General features: G+C 43.1%; 1 protein-coding gene across 2 annotated transcripts in view; it reads right to left on the bottom strand.

The window, feature by feature from the left end:
* Positions 1–18978, bottom strand: part of NOTCH2 (notch receptor 2) — an 83703-nt gene that overhangs the window by 48280 nt on the left and 16445 nt on the right. For both annotated transcript variants that reach the window (XM_030279763.4, XM_041717742.2), the window contains exons 3-5: positions 15936–16195; positions 14918–15253; positions 9009–9131 (exon numbers count right to left, since the gene is read on the bottom strand). In XM_030279763.4, the coding sequence (XP_030135623.2) occupies positions 9009–9131; positions 14918–15253; positions 15936–16195 (719 nt within the window). The remainder of the gene's footprint in view (positions 1–9008; positions 9132–14917; positions 15254–15935; positions 16196–18978) is intronic.

Here is an 18978-nt window from a genome sequence, read left to right as displayed (position 1 = left end):
AGCAGCACCAGACATCACCCAAAAGCTGATCCTACCAAACCTTAGAGGGCTTGCATTAACCTCAATTCCAGCTGCATTGATCCTGCAGCTGAATGCAGGACCTTCAGACAGTTCCAGCAGAGGACTTCATCTTTGGCAGAACAGACTTTCTAAAAAGGAGAACATTTTCTTGGCCTCTTAACAGCAGGAAAGTCTGCTGATGCACAGCTGGAGTATCAGAGGCTAAAGCTCCTGACAGCAGATCTAATACATTTTAATCACTAAAAACATTTTGTAGGGCAAAGGGTGCAAATATTTTCCTGTGCCTTGAAAAAGAAAAAAAAGTCAGTTCCTTGAAAACTGAGCTGGGAGGAGATGATAATATTCCATTTCTCTCAAAATCACAACCACCCCAGTACTGGGCTCAGACTGAACTGGAAGTCAGAATATCTTACAAGTTCAGTGCTACTCACAGTTTGTGAGAATCACAAACTGTGCTCAGGGTCTTCAGAGACTCACTGGAAGGGGAGCATCAGGTGTCAAGAAGCTTTTATGCCATCATCCAACTCAGTAGCTCAAGAAGTTTGTCACTTACCTCAGACACAGCAGACAGGGAAGAGGTCATTAGCCCTCCTGAACGGTCTGCCTGGGAGCTATAAACCAGATCTAGACAAAAACTCTTTGAAAGAGTAGTTTAATTCACACAGTATTCCAAAGATTGCTGTATGGGTTTTGAATACAACCAGGGTAGCTCAAAAAAGCATGGCTCATTAGAACTGTTTGCATTTTTAATCCAAGTTACAAAGGACTACTAAGTGAGAAGGTGAACAGCATTTTATCAAGACTCAAGAAGGGGCTAAGAGATAAGGAACAGTATTTGTATAAATGACCAAATCTAATAGTGGCAGAAGGTCATCAGTGCCACACTCCAAAGAACCATGAAGTTTCTCCTCCTCTCTAACCTCACATGTGTATATTCAGGATGCCAGCTGGCAGGCCACAGCTTGCTGGAGAAGGACACTCCTCTGTCCAGTTCTTGCAATGCAAGAAAAGTGTCTGCATTGACAGTGTAACCCAACATGCATCCAGCAGCCCAAAGCCCAGTTTCCTCATGCTCCTGGGTGAGCCTCCTCAGCAAACAGAAAGGGAAAAATTGCATGGAACCATTGAGCCTTCCAGCAAAACAGTATCTATGAAAAATACTTTAGCTCCCATGTTTTTGAAATGTGTATTCATAAAATCATTCTTTAACCCACAGAACTACCCATACTCCTTGAAATAAGTTCAGCAACATTTAACACATACAGGCACTGTAGTGTCTAATTAATGACCTAGAAGGTGATGAAACAGTAGGCAGTGGTGCTTTAACAAAATAACATTTATATTTTCCAAGAGGAAGCCAGGGATTTCAGACAGATTCAACCAAGTGAGGCTGCTGGACAGTGCAACAGCAGGCGAGGCTCGAGGCACAAATGCCAAGCAAAATACAAAGGCAAACAGACTTGCTGCAGAAGGTTTGGGTTAGGCGCTCCTTGAGGAAACATCAGCTTCCCTAGAAGAGCTCAGCAGGGACCTCTGCTCAATCACAGCTTTAATCAGCAAAATAAACACCTCTGAGCAGACATTTGACTGCAAGGAACAATAGCTAATGCAAACACTCGTTGTGCAATGGTGATGGCACAGCCTCTGTCAGGAATACATTTTGCAGTACTGAAGCCACCATCTCTGAATAAAAAAAAAGGAGGTAGAGTTCATAGCCTGACACATTACTGGAGAGAAGAACTTCAAAGGAGACTTATAAAGGAATTGCGACTCACAAAGGGAGAAAGAGACCTAATAAAGAATATAATACATCAGTTTTTGCAGAGAAGATACAGCACAAGGCAAAGTCTACAAAAGAAAATATTTGATTGTTCACGTAATTTGCTTTATTAACACTAGGTATCTCAAAGCAAAGAACTGCAAACTTCTCTGAAGGAGAGAGTCTTTATCCAGACCAAAATGTCCTGAGCAATAAAGAGGCAATACCGAAAGGGATCTCAAGTGTGATGCCCAGATCACATGCAAATTCTAGACCCTTCAACAAAGCCACCTCCACAGTTCCCTGCAGGCAATCCAACAAATGAGACTCATACTCTCATTTCCAAGGATGGCTTCAGGGGCACACCGAATTCCATGGACTGCACTGTTTGCACCTGCCAGAGTTGTGTGCTCAGTAAAGGTCTTCCCTACTTAAGTTTTACAGTTGTTCCCCCAGCAAAAATGTACTGAAGCCAGCTATTTTCCCCTTGCAGGAGTTTTCTAAACAACATGCATCACAGCTCTCAAAAATGTGCTCCTTCCCTAGGATCTCACAACATCTTTCTTCCAGAGCAGCAGCAGCCGCTATTCCCAAACCTCAGGTGCTGGGGTTTTGTTTTTGCTTTTATTAGATCTCAAATAGATGTCAAATACAATCAAAGAAATCATAAAATTTAATAGCTTAATACAGAATTTGAACATTTGAAGACAAATCTATAATTGTAATGAGCAGAGCAAGCATCTGTGTTTATTTTAGGCTAATATGGTAGAGAAAAGAGTTTAATTTCATAACCACACTGGGAAGCATGCAGTGGAACTAATGGGCTTTTACAAGGGATTTTACAAGCCCCAAATACAAAACTCTGGGCTTTAAGAGACTTATGCACGGCCTGATCCATTAAATACTGCCCTAAATCACTCCCCACAGACTACTGGGTACAGTCAGCAGTCCTGACCAAGCTCTTCAGAGGCAGTAATATAAGTGACCAGAACACAATTCATCAAAAATTCATTAAAAGTGATGCACTAATGATGGACTGGTTTAATATGGTGGTGGCAGGTGAAATGACTGGGGACAGCAGCAGGACAGAGAAGTAACCCACAGGAAATACATATCACCAAGCTACTCTCTGCTCTGTCCTTCTCTTTACCTACTCTGGAAAATCTAGTGAATCAGGGAAATACCAAACAAGTGAAAAGATCTGTAAGGCAAAAAAAATTTCAACAGCTGGAGCCAAAACTTACAATGAAAGCTCCATATTCTCAAGCTATCTCAGCAACCCATCTTCAGTAATTACCCAAAGACAAATCACCTCATTTTAAGTACAAGGGAAGGGACAGAAACTGCCAGAAACAAATCAGCTGGAGACGTAACAACTGTTACCTATTAGTCTGGTCTCAGAGCAGACATCCACCAACCCAGCCTCACCAGAGGGGTCTGACCCATCTTGTTGTAGTGCCAAGCACATAAAAGAGGTACTGAAAACCCAGGGACATCTCCATAAGAGATCATTTGGCACATCTGACTGCTAAGAGTATTTCCCGAGCTGGAAAGCCACCAAAGGCGTGAGGGAAGAGGCGGCAGTGTTGGATGCTGCCATTCTGTCATCACATCAGCTCAGCTGTTCACACCTCAGGTGTTTTATTACTGCTGCCTCCCACCCAAGGCCTGGAAGTGAAAAGCAGCACCAAGCAAACAGGAGGTTGTGGTAGGTGTTCCAGAATCCATGCCGGATAAAGGACTAAGGGTGTAACTTTTAATGCCTCTGGAATCCATCCCCTCTGCACGACACTGAGATCAAGGGCCACAAGAGAAACAAACAACATACAGGATAAAGTCTGTTTGTGTCCAGCACTTTGAATCATTTGTACACTCAAACTTGGAGCTGCCAGCTCTGGAGGCTGCCACGTGCTCCCTGCTCCCTTTGTATCTGCCAGTTCAAAGATGGAAGAAAACAAATCATGATCCCTCTTGGCCTCTGTCAGAGCTGTCTCTTGGAGATACCACTGCAGTGACACCAGCCAACTGATCAAGCTTGGCATAGACAGATCCCAGCCAGTACCAAAGAGGCCACTCTGCTTTTCAGTAAAGCCTGGAAAAGCACCAGGAAGCTGATCACTGCTGCACTGCTGGGCAAGATGACTGCACTTCTCATGGGAGCGTGACCCAGCCTCCCTGAGCTCACACAAAGGTCTTGGGGTGTCACCTGGGATCACCAGGAGGGGAAAGAGAACAGCCCTGACAAGGCTCTCTGTCACATAATCATCAACACTCTCCGTAAAATAGCAAGGATGTATATTTAATTATTTAGGAGACTGGCATGTTCAATATTTATCATCCCTGTCACCTATTGTCAGAGTTAATTCCTCTACATTTTGACCCTCTAAGTATTCCAAGAAGGCAGCATTTTTTGGAACACTAAACTAACACGACTTGTCACTGTGTACTGTGGTAACACAAAACCTGAGGAAAGTGATATTTGGTAAAGTTTTAATATACAAAATACTGGAGCACATGATCTTACATTAAAATGTTACATATTAGCCTTTTGATGTTTATCCTCCCTCTTAGAAAAGTCACGTCTGCCCGGAGTTTAAGACTGGGACTTTAAAAGAAAACCAAGGCAGGGAGCAAATATTACTCTAATTAAATAGGAATTGAACCCTTAACGCCCGACTTTGAAAATTCCTGCCTAAAGCTCTGCAGAAAAAGTAACCCTTGTGCTAGTGTTCAGGAGCATATGACCAAGCTAACAGCTATTTTAATTAAAAAGCACAGCCCTGCTGCCTGAAGAGCTTTTCTGCTCGAGACAAACATTTGCTGCTTAAGCTAGCTCTCAGTGCTGGAGTTCTTTGGTGGAGTCAGCTGTTGGCACACTGTGCTTCCCTTAGAGACAAAGGTCACCTAGATTTTAAAGTATACAGTTCACTGGAGCCCTCTTTTCAGGGGAAAACAAAACCTAAATAAATATAACTGCCATGGGAGCCTCGCCTTCCCAGCCACAGGGGTAGGAATAATAAAGGGAACGAGCAGGCCAAGCCTGCAACTGAAGTGTGATAATGTAGATCTTCCAGAACCCACTCGAGAGTGGCACAGGGTCCCCCAAACCCAGAGACTCATCCCACAGCTTCTGATGCAGCAAACTGTGCAAAAGACTTAACTCCACGGAGGGCACAAATCTTTATCTGTGTTGTGCACTGCTCCTGAAACATGATTTGGGCCAAAAACAAATTCATGGTGAGCCTCTAAAACAATGCAGACTTTCTAGGGGAGCAGGAGTCCCTCTTAGACATACAAGAAAAAATTAAGCTTTTACAGCATGTAGTATTGGTAATCACTTAGGCATCTAAGACATCTTTTTAGACCCAAAGCTGCACAGGTTAGGTCAACAGAATCAACAGGTGCATTTTAAACCAAGCTTTGTTTCTTCAGATTAATTGTAGCTAGAATGACTGAGTAGCCTTTAAATTCTCAGATGCTCAGATGTTTCCCCATGTGTGTGGAAGGACACCCTAATCTTCCATATCACTTTCAGCCCTGGACTGCCATCTCCTCCCTCTGCCTCCAGTCATCGTGAGACTGCTCTGTGACTTTTCATTCCTGATCCCAGGGGGAAAAACAAAACAAAACAAAACAAAACAAAAAAAAAAAAAACCACAAAAAAACCACAAAAAAAACCCAAATGCAAGAAATGGAAAAAAAAAGGCAGCTGGACAGGATTTGTTACTAGATTAGATTAGTGAGTTAAAGTGGCACAGTCCAACAAATCCCAGAGCCAGCTCAAGAGAAAGGGAAGAGGTCTGTGGGCAGGGAGAGAAGGTAATGATTTTCCTCCTCCACAATGAGTCTGAAGAACGGCAGCATAAACAGTCCTCACATGGCACTTTATCCTGATATTAGCCAAGATTTTTGGCTAACTTTGACTCAAACCACACTTCCACCAAATTCCCTGTCAAGTCAGGCACAGAGGAATAGACTTCACACTCTCACAAAAGAACCCAGGACTGTTTCCAAGGAAAGGCAGAGCTTTGTTACACATCTGCACCACTGTGCTTTGAAAAGACCCAACAAACACTGGTTCTAACAAAGGCAGTATCCTGGGACAAGATAAAGTCATCTTCAAACAAACCAGCAATCAGTTAACATTCAGCAACAGGAAAGATCTGGGGCAGTTTCACCCCAACACACCCGAGAGTGCCATGCCAGTCACAAATTTATGAGATTGATAATCACTGTAAACATATGAAATACGAGAACTTTGAAGGTGACAAAAACACTGGTGACAGCAGGAATTTCACATCATTGTTTTTGAAAGGCAAGATGTTATCTTTCCGGAAAAAACAGCAAAATGAGAATGAGAAGGCAGGCGCTTCAACAGAAAAGGAGCAGTGAGCTCTGTTTAAGGAGCAGGAAATAAGACTGAAGGCAAACAGCATCACAAAAGGTAGAAGCAAGCAGCAAAAAAAGAGTATTTTTAAAAAAAATGTAGTCCAGCCTACCACCTGTCAGGGAATTACAAGAGGCAGATGGTTACCAAAAGGAACTGGGACAAAATCTCTTTCAATAAAGGTTGCTTCAATATTACTTTACACAAAACTTATCTTGATCAGATGCAGTACAACATCTTAATTTTTCTAGCAAGGAATGGGACTGCTTTCTCTGTGCCATGAAGCACAAACCATCCTAACAAACACTAGTGAGCATCACCCACAGAACAAAGATTAAATAAAGACTAAAACTGCAGACAATCTTCCCCAAGAATAGTTGACAAGTATTTGAAAGCAGAGACTGTTACAAAGACAGCACATCTACACTGTCAGGTATTCTTAGAAAACTTAACATCCTTTCATTTTTGGTTGATGTTTCCTTACAGGTATGGGTATTTGGGCTTTTGGTTTTTTTAAGCAGTACACTATGTCCTCTAACCTCATGATCTCATTGGAAGCTTTTGTTTTCCTGAAGTGTTTATTCTCACAGTTTATCCCTGTTGAGCTATAACATTTATCAGGACAGACTCCAAAAGAGCTGCCTGCTCAGCTCTCCCCTCTTTACTTACCTTAGAGATGATTTAGAATGTTACAAACCCCTGTAACATGGGGTGTAAAGCATGGACCTGCACTCATGCGTTTCCTTACTGCTGAATAACTGATGTTTTATTGTTTACTCCTGTCAGCACCAACTGCAGTTTAACCTTGAAAAAATATCATCTTTCTCTCCAAATTACTGCAGAAGTCCTCTATCCAACCCCCCTGGTTTGAGCCCTGCCTCAGTGTCACCTCTCATGTCTCCACACTGGATGTGTAGTGTTTCAGTTCTTTCCTCACCCTCTTGGTCTCTAATTGAAGATGCAGGGAAGGGATTGGAGTATTGGAGTCCATTCAGGAAAAAAAAAAAAAAAAAGCTTCTTTAACAAAAATTGCTACTGAGATGACAGAGAGGAGTCATAGAAACTTGCACTGTGCATTTCAGACAGGACAGTTGAGTTCCATAAAGGTTCTAACCTTCATTGTCCAAACAGCCAAGCTGCTGCTTCCTTAATGAGATCATTTTTATTTCCTCACTGACCTAATCCTAGAAAGACAACGGCCCTGAGAAGCCATCACCTAAATCCACTGCTGCACGGATAACTTCAGCTGCACCATAACCAAGGGAATTCTCAGAAAGCCCATTCCATTAAGCTGTGCTAGAGGCACGGGAGCCAAATGCATTCTCTCTTTCTGGGGTTTCCCTGGAAGGAAGATTCCTTCACACACACAGGGTTTTCTGAAAATGCCATCCACACAGGAGAAAGATGGCACAAGAAAGGCCACAACACTGCCTCAATCACTTTTCCCAATGCTACTCAGAGCCCGTAAGAGGTTCAGAGAGGGAACCACCACAACTGCATTGCAAAGAGTTGATTGGGGAGACAGTCTACCACAAAACCTAACAGAATCACAGTCTATTGCTTGTGGTAGAGTGACCAAGGTCTCTTCCAGGGGAGTTGCAGAAGTCATCCCTAGCTGACAGCAGACATCCACCTAAATCCTGTAAGTCAAGCTAAATTTATGATGCTGGAATAATCCCTTGGAGATTGTATACTCATGATCATTATACCCTCTGTGCTTGGGAGCAAGACAGGGTAATTAGCTACTGACAGGTGCCAGAAATCATAACAAGAGTTATAATTTCTGTGGGATGGAGCAAGACTACAGGGGTCACTAAAGGTTTGTTGTCTCCACACCCAAGTTCTCATGTTTTCCTTTACAGGTTTCACTTTCTGCAGGCTTTCAGGACATGGAGAAGTAGTACAGAAGCAAGGACACTTGCTCATTGAGGGAAGGACTCATTTTCTCCTATTTGCACATAGTTTCAAAGAGCCATGTGGTGCACTTCACCCTTATGTGGTTTTCACTTCATTTAATAATATACAGTTCTTTTAAGTTAATGAGGGTTCTTAACTGGCAGCCTCCTTTGCATTTAATGACAAACTTTTTACAATCAGAATTAATGTTCTCTGAGGAAAAAAGCATTTTAAAAACTGGTTTTAGGTTGTTTTTTTTCCCCTATGATTTTCTAATAAGGGCAAAACCATACTCAGCTGAAAAAGTGCGTCAGCTAAGAAAGACTAGTATGACTCAAAAAAACTCAGCCCATAACCGGAGGTGTTTGTTTATTTTTGAGGTATGGAGACATTTTGCAACTAAATACGACACTGAATTTCCTGTAAGCTGCTTCCTGATATTGTGCATAACACTTTCTTGAAATTCACACTTTTTTCCCCTTCAGACTCTGAGTAAAGTCAGACTCATTTATGAAGCAAAAGTAGCTTTGCTAGTCAGAGAACTCTAGATAAAAATAACTCAAGCAGGAAAATAACAGTACCAAAACCATAAGCTTCCCATATATACATTACTCTTCCCTCCTTTTTCCCCTACCTTTCACATTTGCCCTGTTTCTCAGCAGCATTACTATAATCAACATGATCATTATCCCAACTTAGAAATACCCCTCCATGTATCAGCACATGCCCACAGCTGTAACAGCAAAGCCACGTTTTGTGCTTTTGGAAACCATCTCTCCATTTACAAAGTAAATCCACACGAGAAGTGCAACTCATGGGGAAATTATCTCTTGCTGTGGTGGTTCTGATGCCAACAGCTTTTCTTTCAAGGGTTGCACTGGCATCTGCCCCTGCCTGCGGGCAGGAGGGCAGGGCCACCACCCCGGTTGGTCCCCCAGGACGTACCTGTCCACTGGGGCGGGCAGCGGCAGTTGTAGGTGTTCACCCCGTCCACGCAAACACCCCCGTTCAGGCACTTGTGGTTGGGGCAGTCGTCCACGTTGTGTCCGCAGACGCTCCCCTCGAAACCTGGACAAAGCAGAAACAACAGCAGGCTGAAAAGGGCTTCCAATCCCTTTTGAAGAGAATTCACCCCTCACGCAGCTTCCCCTCCTTTTCTTTTTCTTAAACATTTGCTCTGTTCACCTAATCCTGATGAATCCCCACCTAGCACGACTTTGGTGAATGCCTTTGCTAATAGCATGCGGGTCAGGTGACACGGTTAAAACACTTCCACCATGGGTAGATGGCCAACTGTGCTTTCACAACCCCAAGGACTTGAGGAGTTTCTCTTTAAGTGACTGAGGAGCACTGTCATTCAAAGCAAACAAAGTGAAGACCAAGACATTTCGATTACCATGAGATAACTTTACACTGCCCACCAAGCATCAGCCAGGACAAGTTTTTCCCATGGCAAAAAATGTGCTGGCATTCAATTCATGGATACCTCAGCACAGTCTGCCTTGGATACCTCAAAGAAAAGTCCTTCCTTTGAAAAGGAGTTTCTAAAGTCCTGATCTGGCTCTCTTCAGTGACTGACAAGTCAGTCAATCAACAAATCAGACACCACCCAAGTGATGCTTACTTACTAAGCCCTGCCTGAAAAGCAGAAGAAATCAGATACCCTTCCCCAGTGAAAATCCAGGCTCCTAATGAACACACTGACAAAATAGTCTTGCTAGAGCTCCTCTCCTTTTGAAAAAAGAAGTGGGGACATTAGGGAAGGGAGCTGTCAGTGATGTGTCTTCCCATTGATTTCCTCTGCTGATTTATTTCATGCTTCATTAAATAAACCTGCAATTTCTGCTGGATGAGAGAGCTATTTATCAAAGCACAAGTGGAATGCATGCTAATGTGGATGAAGTAAATGATTCCAGAGCACACATGTTAATTTAAAACACCAGCTCTGCCTCTTCACTGCTTTGGAACGCAATATTAAGATGACACAGTTCTCTCATCCAAAATCATGCTTCAACCCCTCTACTTTTGATTCCCTGCTCCAGACGCTTCCATAACATCTGTGTCAAGTCACACAGACCCTCTCAGTAGCATCTGGTCCAACACAGATCGTGCTGTGTGGCAGATGAGATGGAGACTATAAAGCTCTGAGCCAGCTTCTCCAGACTACTGCTGCTCTCAAGAGACTGGAGGTGATTCATGTGCATTTCCATCTCTTGAACTTCTCCAGCTCTACAGAAGAGCTGGGAAGTTCCAAGCTGTCACAAGTGCATTAGCATCAGCAAGGAACAACAGACTCAACATTACAAAACAAGCAAGCAAACAAAACAAAACAAACCCCAAAACTACAAGACCTTCAACATCACTCCATCCCTTCAAAGCCCTTCCAACCTCCACCCAAGATCCCAGAAATTCTCCGACAGTAGGGAAGCTTAAAACAAAGATGAAACATAACATGCTTTCCCAGAGCCCTAAGCATTACAGCAGCACATTCCTGGCAAACGCTGCTGAGGAACAACCATAAGGGAAAACAATTAGCTTTAGATCCCCATGTTTAAAAGTGTATAAAGCTACCAAGCTTGAGCAAAGGCTCAGCTATAAAACATAGGGGTGTCCTATCAGCTTGTGTTTCAACTTGGGAGGAATCATCCCACTGACCACATATTGCACTCATGCCAGCACGTGATCAGCATGGAAATACACCCACAACCACAAAGACAAAAGGTTTAAGTTCTTATCTCTTCGGTTTGTCTAATATGAAGACCAGCCCCACTTTCTAATATGCAAATTTCTGACAGCAGGCATTTAAACTCTCTCACTGTACTTCACACAAATTTTAAAAGGCTTAATTATGTGCAGAATAAAGCATGGAAGTCACCCCCCTACTAAAATCTCACCAAGCCGTTGTATATTTTCACATTTTAACCAGTTATACTACCAAAGAGCTGCTCTGAGATATGTGAGCTTCTCTCTAGCTGGGTCCCAGGATCTAATTCTGCAGTTATATAACCTGACTCTCTTCCAGAAAACCACAGAGTTCACTGTTTTAATGTATTTGGACACCTGACACTGTTTCCTGCTCCCCCCTGTGCTGGGACCCACATGTTGTCCTGTGTTTGCTCCCTGCATGAGAGCAGTTTGCAATCCATGTCCTGACTTTTGCTCTGTATCTCAAAGCACATCAAACTAAGGAATGAGAACCTCAAGGGGAAAAGCATTCCCACTGCTAACAGCATGTTGTTCTTCCCCTAGTACACAGACTGACACAAGCAGATAACTTTATTCCTATGTCATCTGAAATCTCCACCCTGTTGCAGAGCATCCGATCCAATTCCCTCCAAATCTTAGTCCTTTAGCCTTATTTCAACCTATAAATTACACCTCAGACTTTCTAGGCTGGTTTTGGGGCCAGTTAGTACTGGGGACAGGAAATTTTGTCTGAAAAATGTCATGTTATTTCCAGACTTAGGGCCTGCTGACAGGAATCAGGGATGCAGAGAGCTAAAACTAAGCTGGACAACTCCAGGTAGCATCTGGGCTGCTCATCTGGAGCAGAGGGGCACCCAGCTCAGCTAGAACCCCAGGGCTGCAGCCAAGGAGCAGCTCAGAGCTCAGGGGAAGGTGCTGATCCCCAAAGCCCAGCTGAGCTCCGTGTGTGACATTCCCCATGGTGGCACGGCGTGACACTCAGCCAGGAACACGGTGAGGTTACTTCCTCTTCCTAGGAAGTGCTGCAGCTCTCACAAACAGCTGCTCCAGCCTGACAGATCGCTTCCTGAACAAGCCCTTGGAATTCCCTAGGGTCCTTATCTTAGTTAATGGGTAATTATTTTGATGGATAACAATGAATAATCACTTTCCCAGCTAAGAACTTCCTCTATTGACTTGTTTTACATTCCATTAAAGGTTAGTTGCCAAATGAAGTCCTTTTTTGTCAAATATTTATAACTACTAGCTCATTCTTATATTCAAAGGAGTTGCTAATGCTTCAGGTTACACCTCCTACAAGGAATTTTTTTTTCACTACTACACTGTTATGACTGACCTAACATGCTCACTTGCCTACAATCTTGTTCCTACCTAAATCAACGAAGCCCAGAGGAAAAATTATTAAGCCAAATGGATAAAAAATGAGGTTACCTTCCAGACAGATGCAATACCAGTAGTGTATATATGTAACTTCACTTGATGCTTGCCACCAAATGCTGACTTAACACACATGACTTCATGGATTACCTAATGCAGGATTTGTTTGCGTACATCCACAAGTGACATGGGAACCTGGGAATTTTAAATAGCAGCTGGACTACACTGTACACAGAGTACTTGTGTGACAGTAGAAAAAGCTGCTGTGACACACAGCTCCAGGTCCTAGGTTTTCCCTACTTTTTCAAGCTCTCATTCTCACCTATCTGTATTTACAAATAGATTAAACTCACTGAAAAGCTAAGAAGGAAACATCTACAGGAAACAAGAGCCCATTTCAAGGCCAGTGCAGTAATAGCCTAATTATGCCTAAACTATTGCTTGGGCACAGTTTCTTCAAAGTACTTTTACAGATCACAAGATGCAAAATCCTATCAAAAACCACTCCAGCAGTTTGAGATGTAACTGCCTCCTGCCTCTGTGCCAGAACACTCAGTGATGGCAGCATCTTAAGGCAGTCCAGAAGGGCCAGAGCAATTCCATTTATAGTCACAGTATCATCGGCATTGCTCCAACTCAGAGAGGGAGTCTCAAGTGGAATTTCTCGTCCATAATCTTGGCACTGTTTCTAGAGGAGCAGGCCTTGTTCACATCCTCCCCAGGCGTGACAGGCCACCATTTCTCTTCTCTTTCTGTTGACCTTTCCTTCCCAGACAGAACCTTTTCCAACACTTCAGAAATTCTGCTCTGCATGCTCTGCACTAAGGGGGGGAAAGAAATGGCTGGGTGCCCTGCCTTTATCAGAGTTTAATGTAAGCATTTGGGCCTCTCCACCAGCTCCCTTTTTTGCTGGTTTTTCAAATGACTGGTTTTAAAAAAAAAATCAAGCTAGAAAAACAGCATGGCCAACTTAAACAAATACAGGAAATAGAAAAGTAAAGGCTCTCAGAGCCACATTAACTCACCCCCACAATACACACTGCGTAACAAGTCAAAAAAGACAGCTAATAATCCAAAACGTGTGAGGAGTGTAGGTGTGTAACTGTTACTATAGTAATCTCATTTCCATTTCCTGACCGTATTTCAGCCAGCCCACACACTTGTCTAAGGGAAAATCTGCTCCTACTCAGTCTCGTGCCCCTGCAAGAGAATTTCTAAAGCAAACTCATCAGCTTGACAAGATCAAGTCCTTCCAACTTCATCTCTCTTCTTCCTCCCACCATACTGCACCTGCATGAAGCCTTAAAGTCCTTGAACTGGATAAATAGAGCTGCCTTTAAACGAAATTCTGAACTTCTGGACAAGACGAAATTCTGAATTTCTGGACAAGACTGTTAATCCGGAGATACTTGGTTTATAATTTCATTTTAAAAAGAGGCAAAACAGAAAAAAATAAATTCCTCCAGGGCAATGGCTAGTTAAGATACTGCATTTTCAAAGACTCTTTCAAAGCACTCTCCCTCCAAGCATGAGAATAATCACTTTCAAAAATAATGATCCATCTTTCTACTTTTAGACTGACTTTACAAAATTCTTCAAAGTCACATGCTCGCTCAGACAACCCAAAAAGTTGTTTTGCAGACACTAAGGTAGGCAATGTATGTTTATGGTCATTTAAGCCAACACCTCAAGACAAGGGTTTCCAAAAAGAGAACAGTTTTTACAAGTTCTAAATGCCCTTTCCACAAAGACATGTGAATCCAGATGATCCTCATGAGAACACAGCCACTCTATATTCATCCCAAACAGTATAAGGTAGCTGCATCTTTCACATAAATAACAATAGAGACATGCTTAAGGGAAGAGAGTTTACTGCTCTAGATTACCACACACTGAGCCTGTGTGTGCCAAACTGCAATACACTCAAGTAGGAAGTCTAGTCAAAAGCATTTCCAAACAGTCAGTTTCCCATGGAGTTGAATTACTCAGTTAAAAAAATATCAGCCTAAAAATACCCTGAATATGCAAAGACAACTAGTAGGGCCATGTGGTCAAGGCTGACAAGTGGATAGGGAAGAGGACAGGATGAGATCAGCATCCCAACCAGGTGGCACATGGCCACTTGTAGAGGTGACACAAAACCAGTGCAGGCCCTGATCCTGAGCTAGCACATCACCCCTACTGTGTATGAACTCAGGGCAGCTAACAGCATCAGAAAACAAGCAGTCAAAATTTATCTGGAGACAAAAAGGGTGTGGTGAATTGGAACTGATATCTTGTTAGATTTGGAGGAACTGAAAAAAGAAAAAAATAAGAGAATAGAACTTAGTGTGTCTTAGGGCTACAGATGGAGAAGGAAAAAGACACGTGCAATCTTCAAACACTGAAGTTCACTGAGACCTTTACTGACACAAAACAATATACTTGCAGAAGCTTACATTAGTGGAATTTCACATTCCAAAGGGGAGTTATGAGATACCACCCTAATCTCCTTGACTCTACCTCGTAGTCTTTACCTGATTGATTCTCCGACTCTAACTGGGCTCCAAAGAAATTTGTAATTTCTAACCGCCTTCCCCTTCCTTCCTTTCTGTGTCCTGAAATCCTGGCACTCAGAAATTAACACCCTACAGAGCTCCCCACCTTGCCGAGACTTCTCCCCTGCACCTGACATTGCCCACACACCCCACAGAAACCCCGAGGGAAGTTCTTTGGAAGAGCAGACAGGAGTGCAGGACCCAGGCACAGCCCCGAGCTCCTTGGAGCCTTACCGGGCAGGCAGTTGCACTCGAAGGTGAAGTCACTGGTTTGGTGGCAGGTGCCCCCGTTCATGCAGGGGGACGGGGAGCAGGGCACGTAGGGGCTCTCGCAGCGGTGGCCCGTGTAGCCCAGCCTGCACTGGCAGCGGTAGGAGCCGGGAAGGTTGACACAGGTGCCACCGTGCTGGCACAGGCCTGGCGTGGCACATTCGTTCACGTCTGTCTCACACCTCTGGCCAGTGTAGCCCGCCAGGCAGGTGCAGGAGAACTTATTTCCAGACACAGTGCACGTACTTCCATTGGCACAAGGTTGAGATGTGCAGGCATCAATCCACTGGCATTCCTTTCCTTTAGGAAATCAAGGCAGATTGACAAAAAGTTATTTCTATAGAAAACAATATCTCTTTTACGCTGCCTCAAAATTACTACTGAATGAAATCTTTACATTACTACAAGAAAACTGATGTCTGCATTTTACCATATTATACCTGAAATGGAAATGAATTTGTGGTTACAGTACAAAGTCATTTACCAGGTTGCAGCAAGATATAGAATGTTGTGATTTATAAAAATGACCTGAAGTCATACTACACACACTGACAGTCATTCTTCTTTGACCTCCCCTTCAACAGTGAAAGGCATAAATTTCCATGCTTCCCCTCCAGCATCAAAATATTGTTTTCCCATAGAAAGATTTTGCTGGCCAGATTCGCCTTTTTTTTTTTTTTTTTTCTAGAAACCAGACTCTGAATTCAAAGTGTAACAGCCACTCCAGAGTAGTTTCTGCATTCAGTTTTCCCATGTGGACAACCCCACAAGATCCAAATATTTTTCTGCTTACGTGTAAAGGGTCGGGAGTCTGATTCCCTATTCCCCTTTGCTTTTTTTGGTCATGAAGTCATTTAGACTTCCTCTCATTTCCTGTGCTGGAGCTAGAAAATTTGAGAGCATATTACAACTGCCCCAGAACATTCCAGGGTGAAGCTGTTCCCAAAGGAGGGGGTCTGGAGGCAGAGATGCAGAAGCCCACCTGTGAAACCTGGGAGACAGACGCACTCGTACGTATCCTGGCCATGGGGGTGACAAGTGCCTCCGTTAAGGCAGGGCTGGGACACGTAGCAGAGGTGAGATTCTGAGTACTGACATTCCTCCCCTGTGAATCCTGGAGCACACTTGCAGGTTGGTTTTCCTATCAGGGATGCAGCTTCACAGGTTCCCCCGTTCTTACAGGTATTGCTCTCACAGGGGTTTCTGTACTGACAGTAGTCTCCAAGAAAGCCTTCTCGACACCTGCAAGAGAGGAGAAATGAAGTGCAGCGGTCCCACCTGAAGCCCTGCTGCTCTGGGAAGATTCCAGGAATGACATCCCATGACCACCAAGTCTCGCAGTTTGCCCTAATTGATGGTGACACTAACAAACCTAAAGGCTGACGTCACACGTGTAACAGGGACTTCCTGTGGCACTGTCTGAAATGAGACCACTGAAAACTTAAGTGCAAATGGTGAAATCGCTCATTGCAAAATAAATACCACATTCAATCAGGGCTGTATCAAATGCAGAACCTCATTTTTGCACTTCCCTTCAAAACTTCAGTAAAAGCCTAAGTGTTAAAGAACTGCTGAGTAACAATTTCTTGCACCTACTTCCATGCTAACGAGCACGCTTTTCTAGAAGAAAATCAAGCCGTTTAATAAGGCATTAACACCAGGTATTATCCATCTTCCAAGAATATTTATAAACCTTGTGCAAATGCAGTGTCTGGGGACCTGGAGATCTGCAGCAGCTCTTTCTCCACAAGGCTCCCGTGAGACAGGAATACACTGTTATCCTCATGCTGATAAGTGCATCTGGGACTGGGACTGCCTGCAGCCTGCACTCAAATAGCAACACAAGCACTGCAGTCAGGTCTCCCACGCCCCTGGCGAGCACCCTAACGACAAGGTCATTGTTCCTCTGTCTCCCACAGAAAAACGAGTACACACACACTATCTACAGCCAGGGCAGTGTTTTATACAAAGATCTCCAACTGCAGAATAATTGCAGTTACTTCTCTCTAACCTAAACTTATGTCAATACAGTCTGACTACGCTTGTCAGCTGTAATCCATCTTTTAACTCGCCTTTGTACTACAGATTTACCATTTAACTTCCAGAGACAGAGGATCCAGGCAAGCAAGCCTGCAAAGCCCACCTCTGTGGCCCCCAGGTCCATTTGCTTCTATCAGGTAGCAGAAAGCTGCAAGGGTACATGCTGGATAAAAATAACACCTAACACACAGGACTGTGCCCTTGCAGCTCTTTCTGTAGTGCACAGCTGCCTGCTCTAACTGGTGAGTAACCCAAGAGACAGCCCATGAGAACACATATTTCACTGTAAAAAACAAACAAACAAAAAACCAAACAAACAAACAAAAAACCAAACAAACAAAAAACAAACAAAAAAACCAGAGATGAACATTAGATAGGTTGTGTTCCAGATCAGGAAAGGGGTAATTATTAAATCAGTGAGTTACTCATATCTGAAGGGAGGAGATTCCAACAGCTAGAAATATACAAAGTCTCTAGTCCTCAAGCAGGAATTTAAGAGTAAAGAGACTGCTTTTTTTCCTTATGCACTTAAAAGCATATGGTAGATTGGAGGAAGAAAAAAGCAAAACCACATCAACAGCAACAACCATCACCATGAAAAAAAGCCCCAAAAAACATCACAACAAAACCCCACAACTAACCAGACAGGCTCTAAAAATTAGTTGAAAAATCAAAGAATGGACGTGAAGTTGTGGTAAACAGAATCCTATAAGAATCTGCCTTTGTTCCTATGTTATTCAACACATCTATTGATTATTAACAATGGAAAACATCAACGGTGGTCAAATATGTAGGTAGGAGAGAAGACAAGTTGTTGATAGAGTAGCAACACGCTTAACAAGGCAGTCAGCACCCAAAATGCACATTAGCACTGCAAAGTCATACATCTAGAAACAAAACATATAGTGCATCCCCTCCAAAACAGGAAACTGAGCTGGGAATAATATACTTGCTCTGGGGATTCCTAACAGCCACCTAAATGTGAATTCCTAGCGTGACAGTTTGGCCAGGGTATGCTGTACATGTACAAATGGCAAATATCAAGAAGGAATAAATGAGATTATGCTACATCTGACAAGTGCTTGGTACAGCCACTACATCAGCTCTGGGTTTTGCTCTTTAAGAGGGGAGAGCTCAAATTAACTCAAAGAAGCCAACAGTAATGGTTAATAAAAAACTCTGGCCACAATGAAAAGCTCAGGTGGCTCAGTCTATTTAGCAAAGGGAAAAGGGAACAAATAGTTAATCAAAATCTCTAAGTGTCCACTATGAAATATGGATTTAACAATAATTCCCAATCTACAAGATCCAGGATAACAGAACTGAGCATTTAAAACTTTAACCTAGATAAACTAAAATTAGAAATAGGGTAGTATCTTTATTTTCAGACACAGACTTTTACACAGTCCCTCAGCAGCGGAGAGAAACAACTGGAACAACGCATTTAAGGTTGTAGTGGAATTTCTCCACCACTCATGCTTGTTTAAAAGAACACCAGGATTGGCTGTTTCAGGGAGAGTATGCACGCTAGTTCAAACAAAGCTATTCAGAGAGGTTATTATCCAAGTTATGCAAGGGGTCATTACTAGATGACCACAACTGTTTTTTCTCATGTTAAAATGTATTAACCAGATTTAGCCATCTGTCTAAAGCAGGAAAGTCATACGTGCATAATGGTAATTTACCATTGCCCACACCCAAATTAAGCCCCTCTCACCATACCTCAATACTTTCAACTTCATACCCAAGAGCAGACATGAAAGGAGAGATTTTGCAGGACAAGGCAGAATTAATAAAGTCACAGAAAGCAAATCCTGAGACAGTAGCAATGCAGAATATCCTCTGCCTCCTGTGCCATCCTTAGTGTAACATCCCAAGGCTGTGGGTCAGCGCCAGCCACAGCCACATCACACAAGAGGCAGTCCTGGGCTATTCTGGGCCTAAACCACATGGGCTATATAGGCTTCCTTCAACATCCAAGATCT

Source organism: Taeniopygia guttata, chromosome 8 (assembly GCF_048771995.1).
Source record: "Taeniopygia guttata chromosome 8, bTaeGut7.mat, whole genome shotgun sequence".
Lineage (NCBI taxonomy): Eukaryota > Metazoa > Chordata > Aves > Passeriformes > Estrildidae > Taeniopygia > Taeniopygia guttata.
Note: the sequence above shows the minus strand (reverse complement) of the source record. Positions and strands in the feature narration are given on the sequence as shown.